At 39.2% G+C, this 12,702-nt stretch overlaps 1 protein-coding gene across 1 annotated transcript in view; it reads right to left on the bottom strand.

Annotated features, from left to right (window-relative positions):
• VWF (von Willebrand factor) overlaps positions 1–12,702 on the bottom strand; it is a 138,317-nt gene that overhangs the window by 75,972 nt on the left and 49,643 nt on the right. Inside the window, exons 19-21 of the mRNA XM_084270626.1 lie at positions 6,804–6,907; positions 2,361–2,499; positions 626–760 (exon numbers count right to left, since the gene is read on the bottom strand). Coding sequence (XP_084126752.1) covers positions 626–760; positions 2,361–2,499; positions 6,804–6,907 — 378 coding nt within the window. The remainder of the gene's footprint in view (positions 1–625; positions 761–2,360; positions 2,500–6,803; positions 6,908–12,702) is intronic.

Genomic DNA, 12,702 nt, shown 5'->3' on the forward strand with positions numbered 1-12,702 from the left:
ACACTAGAATCCACTGAAGCTCTAATGTTTGAACACACAGTCTTAATTGTTACAGAGCCGAAGGCAAGGAGCTGAACTCTGCCCTTTGGAAAGCTTGTTTCCTGCTGTGGAGGCACATAGGAGGTGGAGGTGATGTGGTGGTGATTCTTGGTCAATTCTGCAGTGTTTGTTGATATGAAACAGGAAAAAAATTTAAAAAAATAATCCAGTCATCTGGATTTTCCATCAGACAATTTAACAGGGGAAAGGACAGTGCTCAGTCCTTCAAAAGGCTAAATTAGGTCTGAAGCCCTACTTTATTAATCATGGGACAGTCACTTTTTAGGTCTTCCTTGGACTTAACCTTGCTTTTAACAGATTTAGATCTCCCATATTTAGAAAGGGCACTCCTCATATGAGCTCACACTGAAGATCATTCTTAACCTGACAGAAATTTATTGCCATCAAGCAGAGAGATCAAAATGGCATAATAACTCTGGGAGCAAAATGGATAATTATAATCCTGATAATCTGTTCATTATATAATTTTCTAGACCACTAAGATGAGGTTGTTCATGCCTCATTTTACAAAGCTGAAATTCTTTTTCCCAAAAAATGGAAAGAAAAGTAACAGAAACATACATACATTTCCATTAAACAGCTCTATTTCCCCACTTTCATACAGAATGATAACCCTTTTGGTGCACTTTTCTCCAGTGAAGCCACAGCCTTCATTTGAAATTAATATCCGGAATGTCCCAGAGTCATCCTTGCAGAAATCCTATCAGATGAAAATAAATGAATGAGTCATTAATGTGGAACAGTTGAAAAACACACAGAGATGGCGAAAAAAGGAAGGCTCAAATATACTCTGTGGCCAGTAAGATATATGTTGGCATGCCAATTGTTGCCATACTGATTTATTTTGCACTTTGTACTGATATTCATGCAGTCCACCCCTTAAAGACTGAGACTGAGGCCCAGCAAGACACACACGTACATATTTTGCAGGGACAATACATGCTAGTACAGTATCTGGTATTTTAGGAGTGTACAATGGTCACAGCGTACATCTTAACACACAATTGATTTTACAGTGAAAACAAGACTCAGCAACTTTAATGATAAAATAAAAATATAAACCTGGAAGTTTGTTATAAAGAAGGGTTAGAAACCCACTGCACAGCTTTGAGCAAAATGCTTGATGCCCAGGTTTTCCCACCCATACATGACAATAATTACAATAGTGTCAACCTATTTCTTGGGGAGCAATTACGACATTTAATGTAATTTCAAGTCAAATATTTCTGAGATAAATGGAGAGTTAATACTGCACTTGTATGATGGCTCATGACTATCAGGCCTTTTAGGTTTTGTGGGGATTTTTCATTACACACTCTTTTAAGAAAAAGACCCTGTCCATAGTTCTCTGTGTTTGTCATCCAAAGAAAACAGATCTCATTTTCATTTTAAGCAGCTCTGTAGTACTGTATGCTATTACTGCCCATAAGACCTTTACACATAGCTCTCACTAGTGTTAGAGGTGGGAGCATATTTTAAAGACCTAGCCAGGGACCTGTCGATCACACTTCCCTGCCCAAGGAGAAATGCAAGGAGGAATGCACCTCATGAAAATAATTTGTGGGGAAAAAAGCCTACAAAACACGACTCTTTGTAACTAGAACATTGTTGTTATCAATTAGAATTGGATTCATCTAGTTTTAGACAAAATTTTCAAATAAATCCTACTTCTTTTGCACACACATTTTCAAATAGACAATGATTTGCATCTGTACATGAGTTTTAATCTTATTTAACTCTCCAAATTTCTGACTGCTCTCACAAATTGTAAGTTGATATTAGTGCGCCGTGTCTTTATTCCCCTTTGCTCCTTGCTGCAAAGAAAATGGATGTTAATGTACCCCAAATATGTTGGTGCATGGATCAGAACAGTGGCTTTGTCAAAGGGAACAAGCAGAGTCTGTGCTTTGGATGCATTTAGAGAAGGTTCACCGTACACTTCTTGTCTCAGCCATCACTACAGATCAAGAGACTAGTGGGGAATGAGAAAAGATTGATTTATGGGTACAATTTGTCATTACAGAAGAGATTTGTATGGTTCCTCTTTGTACCATGCTGCTATCATGTCTTTTATGACTGCCAGCTAGACACATAGCAACCTAACTTATTTCCATAAAACAATACAATCTCCAAAATTCTCAGAGCATCTTTGAAGTCATTAATAAGCTCTGCTATTAATAAGCTCTCCTATACATATGGCATAGTAAGAGTACTTTGCCATGATTTATCCAAACAGATTTCCCTCCTGGCGTAAAACATCTTATATATTATCAGAACAGCTTCAGCTGAACTTGTCATACCTGAACTAATACGTATTGACAGTTTCCTGGAAACTTGTATTTCAATCCATCAAATGTCAAATAATGAGCCGTACCAATAACCGTGCAGGTGCCATCACACACATTTTTGGTGCATTCCCACTTTCGACCACGGCACTCACTGAAACAGAAAATGAGTGTTATCACTATTTCCAATGTATGTAGTAGCCAAGAGAATACAAGGTGCTTTAGGCAAAGAGAAAGAGCAAACATTTCTGTCTGGAGGAGCTCACAATGTGAAGATTTTTGCCTTATTCTGCTCTTTTTTCTGGGCTTAGGTCAGGGAGTAACCTTCTGTACAGCAAAGAGGAGCATCATTCCCCTCTATATCTTAACACAAACATCAACTGAAGCTCTGTGTGGAACCTCTGCAGTTTTCTGTGCTGCTATCTGTCCTCAGGTATGTCTTCAGGAGATCCTTTCTGTGTTTGGCCTTGAGAAGGAACATTTAGAGGCCCCCATGCCTGGGCTGTCAGAATCCTTCTCTATGGATACACTTCCATAACTATGTCACACTACCATGCACAAGATGACAATCTCTCTCATAAACATAAATTTGATATGTAGACATTGGGTGGATAAATCCAAATAGTGCATTAACATGTTAAGTAAATAAGGAATGTGTTTCCCTTTTTCTTACAAACTGCATGCAGAAGTATATGCTTTTTGAACTTCTCTATTACAAAAAGAGGCCTGAACAGACCCTGCTAGAATATTTCATAGTACTATTAGTATTTTATTTTGGATATCCTGCTCAGTTCTGAATAACCTTTAAAAAAAAAAAACAGTTTGATTACTCTGTAAGGACCATTATGGGTTAAATATGAAGTGTAATATCAGCAACGCTGTTCATATTTGCAGTACTGTCCATTTTTACCCCATTGAAAGCCAAAACAGTAGTAAACCTAATGTCCAACTGCTGCCAAAATACATGCATTTGCTCTACTGATCAACTTCTGGGATGAAATGACCAGGACTTTAATTCAGTCTGCCCAGTGGGTTTTGTTCAGATTACACACTTGAGCATAATACCACCCTTCTCCAAAGAGATCTGTCTATTCTTAAGTTAAATTTATTCTTTGTGAGAGTTTATCTGACCCAGTAATCGGAGACATTACATCACATCCTGACAGAACACACATGCAGACAGAAATTTATTTCTCTGTATGTAGGTACATGTATACATGCACCTTCTGAGGAATGTCCTACAGAGAGAGATATACTGTCCCCTGAGTCTCCTGCAGTGATCCAACCAGAAAGCCTGCCCTTCAGCAAAGTTCAAGTTTAGTAACATACAAACGCAACTCTAAGCTAAATCTCAGCTTATGCGACAGGAAATGTGAGACAAGACTCTGTACATCTTGCAAGTGATATTGTGGAGGACACGTTCTAGAGCTCCTGACAAGCACAGGGTATGCTAAAAAAAAGAAAAAATAGATAACATCCTGACATTCAGAGCAAAACAAGGCACTCCCTTGTTTTTTCAGGGGCAGGGAAATTCTAAAGACCAATCAGACACAGGGATGAGGCCTTGATATGATCATATCCACAGTACTGTAGCAGCTGTACTGCACTGTGATTATCAGACAAAACCAGTGATGCCATGATGGTATAGCAGAGCACCTAGTCTTCACGATGACACCAAACCAGCCATTTTCAACGCCAATCATTATTAACTTTATGAGAGTTTCCAAGAACATTTGTAACCTTTCATTGCTATGACACATAGTAATCTAAATCTTATGTGGTGCCCTGTTAAATAAAGCTAAAGTGGGTAAATACAATTATGATAAAATGAGGGAAAGAGGGACACAGAGAAATAGAGATAAAAAGAGACTGCAGAGCATCCACCAGTCCTCTTGAGCTTTTTCAGACACATCCTCATGAACCACCAGCTTTGCTACAGGAGCTGAGGTATGAAAGGGGATCTTTCCCTTCATGTCCACATGCTTTCAATCAGTGAAAACAACCTGATTTGCTAACCAGAAGAGACTGAGCAAACAAAAAAAAAAAAAACCCCAATGATGATGAACCATAAAATCTACTCACTCTTTTGTTCATTACTAATTTTAGGGAGTTAGAAGAACATCTGACACCTTATTTAATAATCTAATAAGCAATAGCTTGCTTGAGGTTGGAGACACATTCATCCACAAAATGCTCTATGAATGCAGATGGACACCATCACTGCCCCAGGGATTTTCTAATCAAGTTCTATAAAGGCAGAGAAAGGGGAATTCTATCCCTGCTTTACAGATGTAAAATCTCAGGGATAAAAAACCTGAAGTACTTTCCCAAGATCAAATTGCTAACCAGAGAAAAAAAAAAGGGTACTGAACGGAGATCTCTAGTAATGCCTTAACCCAAGCGTAAGCATTGTTTAATCTTGATAACACTTCACACTATAATAAATAGTGTGCAATGTATTTTCTTCAAAGAATGAAAAAATTCTGTAACATGAAACCTATTGCACCCTGTGCTATTAAATCTCTGCTAATAGGTAGAGCAGGACCATGGTTTTGCATATACATGTACAGACAGATTATAAAGTGTGTGGTGTAGCAAAATTCAGATTAGAAAATTTCTGCTGTGTGCTGCTTCATAAATGTTACTCCAAAATTTTTGCTGAGTTCTACAATGAATTCCCAATACATAACATAACAAAAGTTTTGCCACTAGCTTGGACTTGGAGACATTCCGTTATTCATGAATTAGGGTCTCCCATATGTCAAGTCGAATGTAAATGCCAAATCTGACACCTCTCGCTCATATATTGCCTTTGCAGGTGTTCACATCTGGCTAAGAACAAGTGAGAATGAGAACTCCTGCAACAGCAGTACAAAAAGAAAAAACAAAAGAAAAGGAAGATCTGACCTCCAAAATGCAGATTCTCAATTCCTATTCTCAAAGCAATAGTAATTTCCTATATCACTTTCTAAATGACATTTGACTTGATATTTGCTGAGAACTATCATGAAGCTTTTCAGAGTCACATCATTCAAAAAAGCTCTAGTGACATATTTGAATGGACCTTATTTCCAATTTTACTTCTGCATTCAAGAAAAATACCTAAAATCAGTGGAAGAACATTTTATCAATGAGAAAATGCATGATTTCTACCATTTTCTTGACCCTGATATTGAAGAAAACTCTATGTAGCAGAGGAAATGTCAATTACAATGGCATTAACAAAACCAAAAGGGCAGTTAGAAGAACGAAGCAACATGATTATGACCATTTTAAGATTGAAGATTATAAGAATGACTGAAAATACGAAGACTGCTTAGCTATTGCAAAGAATGTTGCAAATTTCACAATGCCTAGTGTTACACCTTACTGTTCTTCTTTCTGTAACATTTTCCTTGTGTCTGTTTTTCAGCTGAGTCACTTTTACCTAGATGAAATGTAAATACAGTACATGATTCTCAATGCAATATGGGGCTGCAAAGTTAAAAAATGAAACACCACACTGAAAGGTCAGTATTTCCACATAAAACTCTAAAACCTTATGCCCAAACCTAATTTACACTAGTTAGGAGCAGTCCCACTAGCTTAAAAATAAAACACTTGACATCACTGGTGCTCAAAAATCAATGCACAAAAATAAAACCAAACCATATTACTCTGCAATGGTGCTGATTCTCCCATCCAACTGCACCCAGCCATACAGAAGCTAACAGAAACTGCACCCAGGGGTGCCACAGATCAGGGTAGAGGCATTTTGAGTAAAACATATGATAGATCCTGAAAACTAAGTTCAAAGAGAACAGTTTCCACACCGCTGGTGGATCGATGCCCTACGCCATGGACTCTTGAAGCTCTGCAGGAATGGGCCACCATTCCTTTCACAAGCACACATGGAAAGCAAAGCACCTCTCCAGTGTAGCCAGCATGCTGTTCAGGCAGAAACCAAGAATTCTCCAGCAGGCAAATTCCGTAATCCTTTCCCAAAATTGTTGTTGAAGGCTTCCCTTCATGCAAATCTGAGAGCCCAGTGCTTTGTTTTGAGCCTGCAAGATCTTTTTCAAGAACCAAAGAGAATAGATAGGGATGTGGGTGAAAGACACAGTCTTTATTCTTTTCTTCTAAGAAGACAACACCAACTCTTTTTCTTTTTTTTTTGTTTGGGTTTTTTTTTTTTTTGCTTTTTAAAGATATCAGTATACTGAACACTTATTTGAGATATTAGAGGACCTGCACAGACACATAATCTACCTCTTTGTAAGGTACCAGCCACAGTTCAACAGGTATTGCACTGATCTTTATGCAACATGTGAAGGGAATGTGTGCGATATGTATGTTACCGCATCTCAAAACCTGACTTTACAGAAAATAGGTCTTTTCTAAGCAAACAACACTCAGTTTTATCAGAAGCTTGTTAGGTGCCCTAGAGAAAAACAGAAAAATGTCTTTCCAGTGGCTCACCAGGTGTTGCAGTCGTTAGTCACTGTCTCTCCCTTGGCGTATTCTCTTCCGTTGTGAAAACACGGGCATCTCTCAGGAGCAACACACTTGTTTTCATGTCGCACCTAAGCAGAACACAGAGTGTGTCAGTACACAGGCCTGTTGGCATGTGCCAGTGCACATAGGAGTAGCACAAGGACATGTGGATAAAGAATAAAGGAAAGGATACAGAAAATGGTTCAAGATTATCTGAAGTAAACTAATGTATTTTGCCATTAAAACAAATAGAGCTATGAGTACACAAATCACAGTCTCGTTTCAGGGGCTGAACACCATTTTAAGCTGCTAAGAGAACAGATTAGATTATAGAAGAATGTCCATGATGAGAAAGTCCAATTTGACCAAAATCAGGATGCGGTGAAGATAAAATAGGGTAACCTGAATATGGAGAGCAGGTGAATAGCACATGCTTCTCACACACAACAAACTGAAGGGTGCCTGTTCTAGCATTCAGCTGGGCTGAAAGGTGAAAACTGACCACTGAGAAGGAGACAATGAGCTGCAGTACCAGAAGAATTAAAGTGCAAATGAAGATTCAGTTGTCACAGACAACACCCCTCAAAGCAAATCCAATCTCCTGTCAGCTCACCTCTGAAAACTGCAATAGTCACTAATTTTCTTTCAAATGCCTACTTATTCCCTGCAAGGCAGCATAAATATCACCCTACTCGAGATGCTTTTCCACTCTTACAGACTCTGTTGCTGGGGAAGGGATCATTATGTTTTATCTACAATTTTTTTATTTTTCAGTTTATCCTGCCGATCTTAGTTTCTCTTTATATAACAACAAACCATTTCTACCACCTTAAAAATAAAACACATTTTAATAAAAAACCACACAAAACAAAACCAAGTAATGCCTTTAGGCTATTCAGGTTTTTTCTTCATCTCTGGTTTTTTTTGTGATTATTCCATTTCCACTTTGAAGACAGTTTTACAGAATCAAACAAAACCAAAGCTGCCTATGCTGTTTTTTCACTTGAACATGGTTCTGCAAAGCCAGGACTAGGTTTGGCTCTTGCTTCATGGAATACCGACATGGAGAGCGCTTCTCCTCCCTCTCATTCAAAAGTCACAAAATATCACCTTCCCACTTTGAATTCTTTCTGTAAAATCATTAAAATACTTTCTTTTTTACTATTAAATACGGGCCAATGAGATCAATGTAGTCTGAACGCCAGGTTAATAAAGTAGAACAGCTCTGCCTTTTCCTATGGGGACCTAGAACTGCCACAGGGAACTACTAATAAAACGGATTTCACAGCCTGGAGGCCCTTCATTCATATGCAGCTCCACATGCTCTGTGGCTTATGTGGAGCTGTATTATGCCAAATAAACTCACACTGATAGAAGCAAGATGAAAACAAATAAATGCTTTTCTAGATGATAGAGCTGGGGCTCTGCCTTGGACTTAATCTCCACAAAGGACAGGGAGGAAACAGGCCAGAGAAGCCCATATGTTTCCAAGGGTGTTTAATTCCTTCCTTCCTTCCATCCTTCCTGGTGGCATTCAGAAAAGAAAAAACAACCCGAATGACTTCACTCTTACGGATACATTTCTCAATTTTTCCACAGCATTCAGCAGCACAGGTCACAGTAGACTTCAAGGCATACAGTTAGTGAAAGGAGGACAAGGACCCCTTTTGCTTGCTCCCTCACACATTGACATAAAGCTAGCCACAGCCTGGCCCCAACTTTAAAAGTTTAATAGACTGTTGTTAGTCACACATTGCAAACGTATGGCCACCATGAAGCTACAACGCAGCAACTGTTGATCCACTGACAAAGAAGGTAGACTACTTTGTCAGAACACTGATGAGTGGATGATGGGTGGGGTTCAGAAAGCTGTACATAAATACCCAAAGTGACCTTTGACCAGAAGACTACTTATTTTTGCTGAAAAACTCAATGAATTATGGTTTTGTTAATAGTAACACACAACCTCCTGGGTGTATCAACATCACATCTGAAAGCTGGTATATCTGGCAGCACAGTGCTATGCTGTGTTACAAGTCTGTTAAGTACTAGGCCAATACTCAACAGTACGCCAGTAATAGGCATCATTCACAAGCAGATGGAGCTTCAGTGGAATTCTCTCGATCTGCAAATAAAGAGCATTTAACACAGGAGATCCAACAGTCCTGAGTGCCTGAGGTGATAAGGGCACCAGAGTTAAGGAGGCACCCACAAGACAAGACAGATTTGTAATGAAAATAGTTGCTGTTTGCACAATCGCACACGCTTCTGATGACACTCCTGAGAGCGCATCCATGGGACTATAAATGGTTGACTAGCTGATGACATGACCCTACTTGGGGATCTGATAGAAACATCCATCATTTCCTTGCTCTGTCTTATAAACTGTTACACCTTGACAAATCTTAAGAAAGGAAGGACAGGATTACAGATTTCAGAATCTTTAAAATTCTTGTTCCCTAAAATGTGCCACGATGATGCTGAATTTTAATCTCCTGGTGAACACAAGTTTGATGAGTATCTCCCTGTCAAGAGAAGCTTAGATTTTCGCTGTTTCCCCTAATACACCCGAGAGGCTTTAACAGAAAGTCAGCCAAAGGTGTAAAAGAGTAAGGTATTAAGTAAAGGAAGTGGGTTCAGATTAGAACCCACATTCTAATACATTTTAAGTAAAACAGCCTGTCATTATTTCTATGCAAAGACAAGTCAAAACCATGTTAGGACAGACCACTCAACATGTGCAGTCTTACACTTGACCTTTGTTTCTTATGATAACTGTATGCCTTTTATGTTTGTTTTATGAAATGTTATCCTTAGGATGTACCAAAAAGCTGGTACCTCCTCATGAACACTCTCTCATGTTGTTATATAGGCAAAGCCTACACTAAAGAATATACAAGGGAGCTAGCAGGAAAATCAAAATACAGCTCTATTAAGTTTCTGTTGAAAACAATTTGAAAGAAAAAAAACCTTTCAAACTTTTCTAATTAAAATGTTGATGTTGGGGGGAGTGTTGGGGTTGCTTTTTTTCCTCCCTCTTTTTCTACCAGCATATCATTGGTTTACAAATAATTTTTTTTCAGCAGCCAGAATATAATAAAATGTTTCATTTCTATTTTAAACCTTAATTTTGCTTCAGTCTAAGAAAGTGACATAAACCAATTTTCTAGTTTTGGAATGCCTGGATTTTGGAATCATTGTTCTGCTCCTCTTTTTCCCCAGAAAGGAGGTTAACACTCCATTTTTATATTTATTAATATTTTCCAATGGGAAAAACCTGGAGTGCAGTAAACTAATCTGAGAAAGCATATTTTTCCCCACACTTCTGAACATATGTTATGATTTATCTTTTCTGCGCTGCAAAAGGGTGACAAGTATAGAGAATTTCCCACCCTCCAGATGATCAAAGACAGAAAAAGAATTACTTTTCATGACATATTGAACATTTTCATTTTCAAGCAATCAAAACAGTGTAAAATATTAAGACAAGATGAACTGGAAATCTTATTTTACAGTTGAAATAAATTAGCTTTCATCTGCACTTTCTGATTGGGGAAATAATTGATTGATTGGCAATTTCTCACCCCAGCAAATTTTCCAATTCAATTCTATCGAACTGTTGCATCATGTTCATGAACAATCCTCAATTTTTAATTTTTTTTTTCCAGATATGTAATTCAAAATTGGCAGGCAATTTGTGCGTACAGATTTCAGGCTACACAATGCTCTGTTTAAGACTGATAATTCAGCTAATTGATCCGTAAACATCTCTTTATATGCATAGGGATAACATTGCAATAAATTCCATCTTATGTCTATATACTTGAAATTGTACTAGAGAGTTGTTTACATAAACTACGCCTCTTTGATTGTTCGATGGTGTCAACCACTTTAGGGAAGCAGGAAGACTAGGATTTTTTGGTAATAAGTTATCCATGAGTGTTCATAATTTTTATATGCAAAAGAAAAACAAGAAGTTTTCAATTAAATGCTACATACACAGTGCTGACACAAGCAAATTTTTATTCCCATAAATGTTCAGCAATCTGTTCCTTCCCACAGACATTCCTACAAACAGTAGCTCACCTTCAGGAGTGCTTGAAAGTTAAACAAGGTTACACAACACCAACAAGGAGGGGCTAAGCAGTAAAAAGAAATAGTAATATCTTTTCCTGGTCCCTCTATTGCTCAGCTCTGTTGGTACAAGTCTGGAAAACAGAGACTTCGCGACTTTGCAGCACTTTCCCTCAGTGTGCCCAGAGCCTCCCTATTTTTATCCCCTGCCAGACGGGAAGCCAATGGGATAAGTAACTGCAGGCTGAGGTTACTGGAAGATTGAACGACACTGTCATCTAGCGGACAAAAAGCTTGTTTTGCTAGTTTAAAAAATTTAATACTGGGTCCAGTTCTTCCATCCAAACACAGACAAATCGCCTTGTTGAATTCACTGGCATGTTTCAGCATCGCTGCAGAGTCAATAGGAGTTATAAATTCCAGAACATCAAGGACTGTTTCTCCTCGTGAAAATTTTATGCAACAATTGTTTGAGTGATTGTTCCAACCTACCAAAAAGGAATATGAGTTTTTATACTAAATGTGAAGACTAATTGCCAGGAAGTTGACTCTGGCAGCTTGGGGGAGGGTGGGTGTTTGTTTTTGTCATTTTTGTTTGGAGTTTTTTCCTTCCCTGTTGAGTAGCATTTTGGGTTTGCATGGCAAGGTGTTGGGGGGGAAAGAAAGGGGTGTGCTGCAAGTCGTCTGCAAGAGGTGGCTAGAAGCTTCCTCCAGGTCTGACAAAGCCAACATTAGCTCGCTCAACAATGGACCTGCCGCTGACCAAGGCCAAACCTATCTGAGATGGTGATAGCACCTCTGTGATAACATATTTAAGAGGAAAAAACCCACAAGCAGCAGCTGTTTTGCTGCCAGAAAAAAAAAGGAGTGACAAGATCTAAGAACTTTGCAGACACCAAGGTCAGCGAAGAAGGAGGTGGAGGAAGCAGCGCTCCAGGCAGCAGAGGAGAAATTCCCCCGCAGCTCAATGGAAGATGACTGGGAGCAGATATCCCACCTGCAGTCCACAGGGGACCTCACACTGGAGCAGGTGGAAACACCTGAAGGACACTGTGAGCTGGTAGAAAGCCCATGTTGGAGCAAGCTCCTTGCAGGACTCGCAGCTGTGGAGAAAGGAGCACACACCGAAGCAGGTTTTCTGAGGGGACTTGTGACCCCATGGGTGATGATGCTAGAGCAGTCAGTTCCTGGAGGTCTGCACCCAATGGAAGATATGCTGGGGCAGTTTGTGTAGAACTGAAGCTCCTGTGGGAAAGACTCACATTGGAGAAGTTCATGGAGGACTGTTTCCCATGAGTGGAATCCCATGCTGGAGCAGGGGAAGAGTGTGAGGGGTCCTCCCCCTGAGGAGAAGGGAGCAGCAGAGACAACTCGTGATGAAGTGACCCAATCCTCATACCCTGTCCAGCCCCAGTGCTGCTCAAGGTGGGGGCGGTGGGGGATGTCGTGGAGGGAGAGAGATCATGAGTTGAGTCAGGGAAGAAGGGAGGTGTGGGGGGGGAGATGTTTTAAGGGTTGGGTTTATTTTTCATTATCCTACTCTCTTTTCATTGGGTAATAATTTAGATGTTTTTCATTCCATATTGAGTTTGTTTTGTCCATGACGTTAATTGTTGAATGATCTCTCCCTGCCCTTATCCCAACCCGTAAACCAAATCAAAGAGGTCTGATTGTTATGTACAAAAAAGACCTATTCACACCAGAGCTCTTAGAACTTCAGGAGGACACAGACTTGTGTCTGTGCAAAGTTTATTTATCATACTATTATTTAGGAATATCCTTCTCTGAAAGAAAAGAAATTTAAAAACTG

This window comes from Gallinula chloropus (assembly GCF_964237585.1).
Source record: "Gallinula chloropus genome assembly, chromosome: 1".
NCBI classification, from domain to species: Eukaryota; Metazoa; Chordata; class Aves; order Gruiformes; family Rallidae; genus Gallinula; species Gallinula chloropus.